Below are 12,500 nucleotides of genomic sequence, written 5' to 3'. Positions count from 1 at the left end.
GGTCCGGCGTTGCGGACCGCAGGTCGGACGTCCTATGGAACAGTCCTGCGTCATCCCCTGACCGGCAGGATGCTCAAACACCAGCTCAGACATTAATTACCCACGTCTCCGTTTTAATAGCCCTCGCGGCCCCACAATGCCGAGCCTCAGAAGGGATCCACGCGCCCCTGGTCTGGGCCCTCTAGCTCTCCATTACTGCACTCTTTCAGCTCGTCTGTCTCATGCTCTCTCTCTCCTTCTCTCTCTCTCCCTCTCTCTCTCTCCCTCTCCACTTCTCTTTCCAGAGAAGCCCAATTGGCTGGTGCCTGCCTTCTCACAGCTACTTGGTCATGATTGACTGACTTTCTGACTTCTTGACTTTCTGGCTGGCTGGCTGACTGCACCCCCAGTCTCCCCCCCTCCTCCTCCTCCTCACCATCTGAAACTCACACTTTTAACATCTCGTTTACAGTTTCAGTCGTACTAACCAATACCACATTTAGACGCAAAGCTTTCTTTTTTTTTTTGTTACAACTTTTATTTATTTTATTTCATTTCATTTCAAATTTCTGCGGGAGGAGGATTTTCCTTCTTAGTGGAAAAAGGCATCACTTTTCAGACTGGCCTTTCAAGAAATTAAATAAAAAGCAGAGCGAGGCTGGTAAAAAGTGAGGGACTACATATGGGATATGGTTTGGCATTTTAATTATTTCACATCTGAGCTTTTTGGGCGGAATTCCTGGAACATGGTAAATGTCAGGTTTTATACAAATCTATTTTTCCCCTTCACTTTGGTCCGCCGAATTTGAATAAATAAGAAAAATAGCACATCGCACTTACAGTACAAGGGGTCCCTTCGTGTCGTCTCATGACGTAAGTGTGCAGTCACACACTCACGGTTCTAAAACAAACATACGATAATTGGGAGCACCATGCTCCGTTTTAATGGTTAATTGCTGCTGAAATGGACATCACTGACTCTGTCCATGCCCCGGCGATGACGTGAGGCCGTTACGGGAAGGAGAAGTCTACGGCGACGAAGAGATCCTGGTGAATGACACTGGTAGCGCAGCGTTTTCGGTGAACGGCACTCCTGCAGTTGTGGTTCGGTGAGATTACAGAACGACTTTGCAGATGAAACATTCCTAGTCCCAGAAGGGAAGGAGATCTAGTGAGCTGAGTCTGGAGTCTGACCTCTCCTGTCTCCCGGTTGCCTCCCGTGCAGAGATGGAACGGGGCAGGCGGGGAGGGAGGGAGGGACAGAGGGAGGGAAGGAGAGAGGGAGAGAAGGAGGGAGTTAAGGAGGGATGGAGGGAGAGACGGATGGAGAGCTGGCAGGAGAGCAAAGTACTGGACGACGGATTGTTATCAGGCCTCCTGGTAACGGCTCAGCGGAAAGACTCAGTCAGTGAGTCAGTGAGTCAGTGAGTCAGTCAGTCAGTCAGTCAGTGAGTCAGTGAGTCAGTGAGTCAGTCAGTGAGTCAGTGAGTCAGTCAGTCAGACACCTTAGTTCCTTTACACCAGTCAGTCCAGTGTCCTGGCCTACAGTACCAGACCAGACCAGCCCAGACACAGAACCCAAACTCCAGCCTATTTGGCCCCAAATCCAAGGATCCAGACCCCAGACTTGGACCCCGAACCCAGGCCAAGGCCTTAGGCTCCAGCTCCCAGCCCTGGGACCGATAGGCCCCAGGGTCAAGGAGCCACACCCCACGCCCCAGGGGGACTGTTGTTCAAGGCCCTATATGAAAAAAACCCAACTAGTTTTAGGTGGCTTCCTAAAACTATCATATTTATGCATGGTGTCTTGTAAATGCTCAGGGCTGGAGCGCCTCACCACACTGTGCTCCCTGGCTGTGCTACATGCCTCTTACACAGGGCAGGGTTGGACTGTTGGAAATGTTAAGTTTGTATGAATGTTGAAGTCATCCATGCCCAACCAGAGCAGGTCATATCCCAGTCAAATGGCTCCTATGTCTCATAACTCCCACCAAATAGTATTGTAACTTCCCTCAATATTTAAACAAATATTAAAATGCACTCTAACTTAATAGAACCCCATTAAATCTACATCAATTCTTTTACAAATATATATTTCCCAGTTCAAACTACGAGGAGGATAAACCTAACACTAACAGTAGGTGGTGAGGGAGGTTATGCAACCCCAGCTCAGATGAAGCTGCCTTATCCATAACACAGACCTCCGGGCTGCCGGCCAGCAGGCCAGCTCTAGCCAGCGGGGAGCCCGAGGACAGGAGCCGCTGCCTGGATGCCGAGCGGAGCTACGCCCTCTGGACCCCTGGAGCTCTGCAGGGAGGCCCAGAGCTCCACGCAAGGAATCACTCAAGCGGGGGCTACGCTACTGTAACGGGGGTCGGTTTAGGACCTTGTTCTGGCTCGGCCCGAGACTTGAGGACGGCCTATCGGTCTATTGCTCGACATGCGGAGGACCCAGGTTGGAGTCCTGGTCTGGTCTTCTCGGTTTAGTTTATGCTGGCAGGGGATGTGGAGGATGAAGGCTGGTCCTCCTGTTTCAGGGCCTGCCTCCTACCCATCAACAGGCTGGCCGGTAGAACAAGAACAGAGGAAAAGAGCTGAGGAAGGGAAAGAAGAGGAAAATATAGAGAGGAAGAAGTAGACAGACAGATACTATAGACAGATAGCCAGGCAGTCTACTAGTTAGCCATCCATCATCCGTCTGTCCATCCATCCATCCGTCCGTCCGTCTGTCCGTTCATCCATCCATCCATCCATCCATCCATCCATCCATCCATCCATCCATCCATCCATCCATCCATCCATCCATCCATCCAACCATCCATCCATCCATCCATCCATCCATCCATCCATCCATCCATCCATCCATCCATCCATCCATCCATCCATCCATCCATCCATCCAACCATCCATCCATCCATCCATCCATCCATCCATCCATCCATCCATCCATCCATCCATCCATCCATCCATCCATCGCCTCATCCCTCCATCCTTTAATTCATCCACACTTTCATCTATCCATCACCTCATCCACCCTTTCATCCATCCATACCTCCTCACCTCCCCCCACCCCTCCCCCCTGTCCCTCCCTCACTCACATGGCTCTCATGTTGTTTTCGGGCAGCAGGGGGATCTCCAGGACCTTGGTGCTGGACTGCAGGGCCTCGTGGCTGGCCGTGGACACCGTCTTCCCGGTGATGCGGTGGACCTGGTAGAAGGCGTGCGGCCGGAGCAGGCGGTCGTCGGCCGTGCCGATGAAGAGCTGCAGGGTGAGCGGCTCGCTCTCCAGGTAGCCGTAGAGCTGGCGGGACAACAAAGAGAACCAGGTGAGACGGGCAGCCGCTTCGAGACTTCCTCGAAAACAACCCTTCATCCCAGCAGTGATCGTTAAGGGGGAGCTTAATGATAGACCTCAGTCTGGGGAGGGATCCGAAAATAAGACCCCTTTCCTCTGTTTGTTTCTCGGTTGGGTTGGAGACCCCGTTTTCAGACGGTTGTGTTTTTCGAGTTAGGAAGTGATTTGCGAGCGTCCATCCCTCCGGGGCAGGCGGGGTTGGAGGAAGGAGAGACCCCGGTGTCTGGGGATGTTCTCTCTCTTGGAGCTTCTGGCTTCCCATCACCTCGCTGTTCATTAAAAGCTCCCCGCTGCTGTTAGACAGTGGCGCAGGCGAGCAGGCAGCACGGACTCAATGGAAACTGAGGGACCATTTCAGGGACAGAATAAGAAACCAAGACATATTTGTCTCACGTCGGAGTGATGCACGCACTTTACAAGGCTTACGTGGCCGAGGTTGTTGTGCTCAGACTTCCATGACAGAAAAGGAGCGGAATTCGTACTGACTAATCACAAGCAGCGCATTGGCGAATATCTGCAATATTTATCTTGCGCTGTAAGTATTAATTGAAACGAAATATATAGAAATCATTTTATAGGATTTCTGTTTATTGGGATCCCTGTGTGAAGAATAAAAAGTCTGAGATCATTATGAAGTCCACACATGTGTTCAATAAAGTTCTGGTACAAACAATATCAAAATTCCAATCTTTATGACCAAACAGACATTCTGTGTGAATCGGATGCAACCTGAAGGCAAACAAGGGATTCTACCGATCAAATAAAGAAAATGGTACGACTCATACTAATCTATGTATTTGATATTTCAGATTTTTGATCTATCCATATTCACAGCCTGTAGTACTGTAGATTTAATTTGTCTCAAAATGTACATACTTAACAATCAAAAGACATCACTCTAATTAAAATCCTAAAGTTCCAACAGGATTCAATTCAGATTAAAGCTTTATAAAGCAATTTTTTACATTTAGCTTCCATAACTTACAACCACTAAAGGTGAAGTGTTATCCAAACAACCAGCTCCTGTGTACAGTAAACCCGTGGTTAGAGAGGGAGCTCGCCTGCCGTGTTGTCCTGAGGGCAGTTATGAACGTGCGTTATGATTTTCATTAGAGCAGGTGAAGCCCTGGACGGCAGCCAGAGACAGAGCCCCACTGACATCAAAGGCTCTCTCGAGTATCACTGCCGCCACTTCAATCAGACTCCACTTCCTCTCCCAGGCCACCATTAGCCGCCTCTGAGCCCCAATAAAAACTCATACGGCAAAAACATAGAGACGGGAAATCAAACACGGTTGCCGCGTTGTTAGGTAGCTGCTAACCCCAACCCTCCCAGAAGCGCTCGTCGCCGGGCCTTCAAAGGTCGGCCCGTCAGGCGGTTCGGATATCTGCGCGGAGCTAGCGCGGCGCCACGCTCCGTGTGTGATGGTTTGACGCCAGCGTGGGACGGAGGGGCAGGACTTTTGGCAGACGTGGACATTCCGTGGCATGGCGAACGTCAACTGATACTACAGGTGTGAATCCCTATGGGAGCCGTCTGCCAACGGACGACTTCTGCTGAAACCCGATCTCCTCTGCGACCTCCCAAGTTAGGTCTCATCAAATAAGTCCACGTGTGCTCCTAAGCGCTGTGTGTGCGTGTGTGTGTGTGTGTGTGTGTGTGTGTGTGTGTGTTTCTAAATGTGGGTTAAGGATGACTCTCCCAACCCGGAAACCCTTTGTGGGATCTGACGGGAACATACAACATGCATGGCTGAGCTGACGAACCTCCCAGGCACCGCACAGCTGGACTCTTGACCACATGTGAAACCGTCAGAAGCCATCAATCCTACCAGACAGGTCTAACCAAACACCGTCCATCTGAATCATCCCTCTAATGGCTAAATTACTCACACGCACACGTTGCAGACCACCATCTTGTGGAGTTCACCACCGTGCCCGAGTCAAAGCAGTGGATCCATTGAACGGAATAAAAAAGCCCTGTGTTTGAACAGATTGAGTCATATAGCACAAGGCAGGTCATGCGTAACCTATGACATAATCTGATTAATGGGTTTATAATTACCTTCGCGAGGGGGTCAGTGATGGAGGGAAGGGGGGATAAAGGTGAGTGAGGTGGAGAGGTAGGGGACTACGTCATTGGAAGGTTGTGTCTGGAGTCATTAGTCTAGCTGTAGGTGATGTTGACACTGCGAGACCAAAGACTGAACTAGAACTATTACCACAGCACACACACTGGCCACCTCTGGGAGCAGTTCACTAATGACTCCATTTAGCCACGTAATACAACCTGATAACAGCTCTCTCTTTTAAACTACTGTATACAAACGAAGAGGTGACCCAGGGATAATTCACGAAAGTACAACGATTTACTGCTACGGCGCGTTTTTCAAGGCCGCCTGTAGTTTTTCACTTGTGCTCGATGCTCCCTTCCACAGCGAGAGGACGAGACGGCGTTGAGAAGGTGCCGTACGTCACCGACCGACCGTAGCATCCGTGCGACTCGATGATCTACACGACAGCAGCGGTCTTAAAGATGACTACCTCCCCTCGGCCCTCGTGACTGGATATCGCAGTCATGTCAGTTGATTCAGATATCAGGGGAGTGGGGTTACGGGCAGCCGGGGTTAGGGTCTCCGCCCCCCCCCCCCCCCCCCTACCCCCAGCCACCCCCCACCCCCCCACCCCCTCTCTCCTATTTGTCTCTCAAGCAGCTGGCCTGACCTGCTGGCCAGTCACACATGCTAGTCATCAGTGAGCCAGGCCAGGGTCTGGAGCTTCTTGAAGTCTGGGTGTCCCTCAGGACCACTTCGTCCACGCGGTGATCTCACTGCCGCGGCTCGCTCCGCTTGTTATATTTTACTTATGGTGTCACCAGAGGTAATTACGCTTAGCCGCACATGCTACCAGTTATTCCCTCACACACACGCACCCCCCACCACACACACACACACACACACACACACGCATGCACAACAGCGAGAGGGGGAAAAAAAATTATGTACCGACCGCCACGCGCAACGGTAACGAAACGAAGCATGAGGTAGAAATCTGAAAAGGGAGCGTTAAATTGCATGACGTTGGTTTATGATTTAATAAAAGGCGGAGTTTAGCTACAAAGCCGTGTCCTCTGTCCCCACCGAGCCCCTCGGTAGACGGCCTGCTTTCCTTTCTCCCTGACCTCCAACCATTACCTCAGCATCCACGTGGCGGCCTGGGGAGAGAGTGTGTGTGTGGTGTGTGTGTGTGTGTGTGTTTGAGTGTGTGTGTGTGTGTGTGCATGTGTGTTTACATACAATAGTGTTTCTGCGTGGTGAGTGTGTTTGTGCGTGGTGGTGTGCGCATTTGTGTGCATGTACATGTGTCTGTGTGTGTGCGTGTGTGTGTGTGTGTGTGTGTGTGTGTGTGTGTGTGGAAGGGGGTCTTTATCCCCTCACGGGGCCTGCTGCGGTAGCTAGCTATGACGGTGGCGTCCTCCCTCTCGGAGCCAGGGTGACCTCACGCACGGGAGGAAGTGATTAATGAGGTCAACCAACCCCCGGTGACGCCGGTCTTCCCAACAGCAAAGGAACGCGGCCGGGTCCCCCCTCGGCGACCTCCCCCGATGCGTTCACCATATGTGCTCCTGTGACCCTCTCCTTCTCCTCCTCCTCCCTCCTCCTCCTCCCTCCTCCTCCCCCCTACTAGCCCACTCTGCCTTCGGGCCCGCTCTCCGGCTCCTGCGACGTCCCCCCCTTCGAGCTGAACGCCGGACTTCTTCATCTCGCCCTCCGGCGACGGAGCGCAGAATGGAGGTGCTGTCGTAAACTTAAAGAGCTCTCCCGCACCTGTGAATCCTCGCTCTGTATGCCTGTGTGTGTGTGTGTGTGTTCCCCCTCGTCCCGACCAGACGATCCTCTATACCAGCTGTGAACACCAGCGGGAGTGGCAGCCGGCAGCAGAGCAGTTATTTGTTCTAGAGATAATCTAAACCGATTCTGAACGGGGAGCCTGGCGGGCTGGGGGGGGGGGGGGGGGGGGCGCCTTGCCAGCCAACTGCCACTGTTGACGCCACGTCCGCGTACGCCTGGCGCTGCCCGGGAGCCGCGCTGGAGAGCTCGCGCCCAAATCAAACAGCTCCTGCATGTCGACGGACGAATTAATAGAGTAATTGTCTCCAGCTGCCGTGCGGGCTAGGGTTAGTTGTGATGATGTGGACAGGAGGAGGAGGAGGTGGAGGAGGAGGAGGCGGGTGGTGGTGGTGGTGGTGGGGGTCGAGGAGGGGTAAGTGGAGGAGGAGGAGGAGGAGGAGGAGGAGAGGACAACGTTTTCCACCATCCGTCTCTCAGACACCTTCGGACCACTGCAGATCCATCACTGCTGTGGCCAGACTGCAGCCCCGGACTCATCGAGCCTCTTCTGAGGAGACCGGCGTGGAGATCACAGGCCTTTCGCTTTGCCTTGTTCCCCTAATGACAATCATCTGGGCTCGGCTAATGATGTCTTTCTCTGCGAAGGAGCTGATGTTTTTACCTAGATTTCCCCTCACGTGATCTGGTCATTACTACGATGGCACCAGTAGAACTCATACTGTATAAACTCATCAGAATTCATAAACACGGCAGGAGAAATGATTGTTGTTTTTGCTCGTATTTGGTAAAGTGAATACCATGTACTGGAGCTGCTGTTGAGAGCTAGAGAGAGAGAGAGAGAGAGAGAGAGAGAGAGAGAGAGAGATAGAGAGGGAGAGAGAGAGAAATAGAGAGGGAGAGAGAGAGAGGGGGGGGAGAGAGAGAGAGAAGTGAGAGCAAGCGAGAGAGAAAGAGATTGTGAGAGAGAGAGAGAGAGAGAGAGAGAGAGAGAGAGTGAGAGAGAGAGAGAGAGAGAGAAGGAGAGAGAGAGAGAGAGAGAGTGAGAGAGAGAGAGAGAGAGAGAGAGAGAAGGAGAGAGAGAGAGAGAGTGAGAGAGAGAGTGAGAGAGAGAGAGAGGGAGAGAAGGAGAGAGAGAGAGAGTGAGAGAGTGAGAGTGAGAGTGAGAGTGAGAGAGAGTGAGAGAGAGAGAGAGAGAGAGAGAGAGAGAGAGAGAGGAGAGTGTGAATATATGGGCCTGCGTCTCTGTGTTGCTCTCTATCTCTCCAAATGTGATTTCATCACAGCCAAGAGATATGTCATCATCACTCAATCCACGTGGCAAAAATGGAGGACAGGAGAGGAGAGGAGGAGAGGAGAGAGGAGGAGGGGAGGAGAGAGGAGAAGGGGAGGGCACAGGAGTGGAGAGGAGAGGAGGAGAGAGGAGGAGGGGAGGGCACAGGAGTGGAGAGGAGAGGAGAGGAGAGGAGGAGAGCAGAGAGGAGAGAGGAGATGAGATGAGAGGACATCAGACTTTTCCCATTATCACGCTCTCCCTCTCTCAAGTGCTGACAGTCACCCAACCAGCCTCTGCTGTACCCAATTAAATCTACACTCATCCAAGTTGTCTCTCCCTCCAGACCCCCCCCCCCCCCCCCCCGCCTCTCTCTCTCTCTCTCTCTCTCTCTCTCTCTCTCCTGTCTCCGGGGCCTCACACCATATTCACAGAACAACATGTGTGATCTTTCAGAGTTTTGAGTTACAGAGCCGCGCGCTCCGTTTATAAGCGACGAAGCGGCCGTATTGCTCAAAGTGCTGCATTGAAGTCACCCCAGCGTTCTGTCATCTGGGGCAGCGTTTCAACTATAGCCTCTGTCTAGACCAGCAAGGGTCCAAATTCCATATGAAAGGAAGGGCTCACCAGCAGGGAGGCGAACCGGAGACTCCAGCCAGCGTTCGGAGCGGTATGCCGGGGGAGAGCGCTGTGGGGAAGACCCCGACAGAGAAGGAGACCCACCGCTGTCTCAGCGCGGAGCTCTGAGGATCTCTAGTCAGCCCCCCACACCGGGAGAATGCAGCGCTTTGGAAGCAGTTTTCCAGCGACCGTTAGGTGGTCATTAGTGGTAGCCCAGCACCAGGGCTGTGAGTCAGGGAAGCCCCTCAAACAGACAACCACAGTTTTGGGGGGAATGTTGGTGGTGGTGATGTGTGTGTTGGAGGGGAAGGGGGTGGGGGGAGGGGGTAACTGCCTCACTGGGCCAGGAATATCAGCTATGACTAATCTCTTACAGCAAATATAGACACATACACACTTTCCCAAACTAGAGGTGGCAGCAGCAGCATTTTGTGGGCTGGAGCTGAGCTGAGCCGTCAGTGCGGTGGTGATGTTACTGGCGATCTTACACAGCCTGCCGTCTGACTGGAGGTCAAGGTGAAGCCTCGCGTGGAGGAACCGCACACGTGCGCCAAGGTCTTCAGTGTCACCCTCAAGGAAAAACTCAGCAGTGGGACGTACTGAGCATGGAGTCATAACACGTGGACACGCGTACAAAGACACACACACACACACGCGTGCGCGCGCGCTAACGGGGATGAGCACCACATCCTGGAGAAATTACACCCGTCTGTCTGCTACTCTTCAAACTGAGGGGTAATGAAAGGGAGACCGAGTGAGAGAGAGGGAGAGAGATAGGGAGAGAGAGAGAGAGGGAGAGAGAGAGAGAGAGAGAGAGAGAGAGATGGCGAGAGAGAGACAGAGAAAGAGACAGAGGGACAGAGAGAGGGACTGAGATAGGGAGAGAAGGAAAGAGTGAGCGAGAGAGAGAGAGATGGAGAGACAGAAAGAGCGACAGAGAGAGAAAGAGAGAGTGAGCGAGAGAGAGAGAGATGGAGAAAGAGAGAGTTAGAGAGCTGGAGAGAGAGAAGGAGAGAGAGAGAGAGAGAGAGTTAGAGAGATGGAGAGAGTTAGAGAGCTGGAGAGACAGAAAGAGAGAGAGTGAGCGAGAGAGAGAGATGGAGAAAGAGAGTTAGAGAGATGGAGAGAGAGAAGGAGAGAGAGAGAGAGATGGAGAAAGAGAGAGTTAGAGAGATGGAGAGAGTTAGAGAGATGGAGAGAGTTAGAGAGCTGGAGAGAGTTAGAGAGATGGAGAGAGAGAAGGAGAGAGAGAGAGAGAGAGAGAGAGAGAGAGAGAGATGGAGAAAGAGAGAGTTAGAGAGCTGGAGAGAGAGAAGGAGAGAGAGAGAGAGAGAGAGTTAGAGAGATGGAGAGAGTTAGAGAGCTGGAGAGACAGAAAGAGAGAGAGTGAGCGAGAGAGAGAGATGGAGAAAGAGAGTTAGAGAGATGGAGAGAGAGAAGGAGAGAGAGAGAGAGAGAGAGAGAGAGAGAGAGAGAGAGAGAGATAGAGAGATGGAGAGAGTTAGAGAGATGGAGAGAGTTAGAGAGATGGAGAGAGTTAGAGAGCTGGAGAGAGAGAAGGAGAGAGAGAGAGAGAGAGAGAGAGAGAGAGGGGAGAAAGCGTGTCACAGACAAAGGCTCGGCACGTTGCTCATGACACCGCTCCAGTCTGTGTGACTCTCTAATCTCCTCCAGGTGCTGCTGTCTCGCTCGCCGACCCCGACGTGTCTCCCCACTTCCTCCACACACCCTAACATCAACTCCACTTCCCCTGCCAGCGCGGGGTCAAACCCATACATCACACAGTCACAAATATTTGGAAGCCTTCGACGTGCACTGCGTTTGATTTATCTCAGAGACTCCGCTCTTGGGACTGCGCCATTGGTTTCATTGTTTTGGGTACGCTAAATCAAACAGACCCCAGATATTCGCAACTACTACTTGACCCGGTCTTGATCTCTACTTTACCACCGAAACCACAGATGGAAATATAATCCCATGTAATTCCACTCGGCAATCTCGCTCTACCCTGTATCATCGGTTTCTGTGGAAAAACCGATCAGTCAGCTAGTGGTGGTTCTTTGTATGAAGGTGGAGCGTCAGATCGCTGGTTGTCTCTGATCATCTCTTAGAAAGCCATCTATTAGATGCTGGCGCAGGCCAGTGGTGAGCAGGGGAGGGCGGGCAGAGGGGAGAGTGACCCTACCCTCCTCTCTCCTCACAGCGCTGTGGTCTGGGAGGGGGGGGGGGTGAGGTGGTATGGAATAAACGGGAGAGGAGGAGAGAGAGGAGAGAGAGGAGAGAGGGGAGAGAGAGGAGTGGAGGATGGAGATTAGGAGGATCTAGATGAGGGGACCGCATCTAGGCTTAGGGACAAATGACGGACAGGAGGTAGGAGAGGATGGGCAGGATGAGAAGGAGGCAGGGTTTGAGAAGGAGGTAGAAGAGGAGGAGGATGAGGAGGAGAGGAGGCACTGTTAGAGAAGGAGGTAGAGGAGAAGGAGGAGGTGTAGGAGGTGGTGGTAGAGAAGGAGTTAGAAGAGGAGGAGGAGGAGGAGGAGGAGGAGGATAGCAGGTCGTGGTAGAGGAGGAGGAGGTGGAGGAGACGGTGGTAGAGAAGGAGGTAGAGGAGGAGAAGGAGGAGAGGAGGTGGTGGTAGAGAAGGAGATAGAGGAGCAGGAGAGGAGGTGGTGGGAGACAAGGAGGAGGAGGGGGTGGAGGAGAGAACGAAGAGATGGAGGAGAGAAGGAGGGACTGATGAGAGGAGGAGGATGACAAGGAGAGGAGTCGCATGAGGAGGCCTAGGAGTAAGAAACTCCATCCTCAGTATGATGTCAGTGGTACAGAGAGACCTTTTCCTCAACAAAGGGGAGTCTGTTAGGTTGGGCAGAGACGGGGGCGGGGTTACACCAACACCTGGTCTCATTCTGAGGGTGGCGAACGGAACCTCTGCCCTGGCAGGCACGCTACGGAGCGAACGACCAGGAAGCCAAACAGCAGTAGTAATGGAAGTTGGCGTCGTCATATCTGATAAACAGTTTGTCGGGGCTCCTCAGGGTCAGGCAGGGTCTATCTGCCAAGGAGACACACTGTGTTTGGAGCCTTGTTATTCTCCAGGCCTTCAATGCACTCCAACAATACACGAGTCGCCAGAGGTGTGTGTGTGTGTGTGTGTGTGTGTGTGATGGTGGAGCCAGGCTTGCTGCTAGGGAGGGGGCTGGGACACCACTGAAGGATCAAAGGCTCACCAGAAAAGACATTGCCACTGAAGCGGAGGTCCCCTGGGCTGACAGGGTGTGTGTGTGTGTGTGTGTGTGTGTGTTGCGAGGGACGTTGAGGTGGCACCTGATCTGATGGCTATGGCACATTCACATCGCCCCAGCTCCCCTCCCATCCTCCTCCTCCTCCTCCCCCCCCGGTCCCAGGGCCTCCCAGGTCTCTAATCA

The 12,500-nt window shown here is 52.7% G+C and overlaps 1 protein-coding gene across 1 annotated transcript in view; it reads right to left on the bottom strand.

Moving 5' to 3' along the window:
* Nucleotides 1–12,500, bottom strand: part of LOC311314514 (nuclear factor of activated T-cells, cytoplasmic 1-like) — a gene marked incomplete at both ends in the record, with an annotated part of 69,722 nt that overhangs the window by 46,415 nt on the left and 10,807 nt on the right. Inside the window, one exon of the mRNA XM_084444896.1 lies at nucleotides 3,078–3,280. Within this exon, the coding sequence (XP_084301022.1) occupies nucleotides 3,078–3,280 (203 nt within the window). The remainder of the gene's footprint in view (nucleotides 1–3,077; nucleotides 3,281–12,500) is intronic.

This window comes from Borostomias antarcticus (assembly GCF_949987555.1).
Source record: "Borostomias antarcticus genome assembly, chromosome: 10".
NCBI classification, from domain to species: domain Eukaryota; kingdom Metazoa; phylum Chordata; class Actinopteri; order Stomiiformes; family Stomiidae; genus Borostomias; species Borostomias antarcticus.
This window is presented reverse-complemented; position numbering and strand designations above follow the sequence as displayed.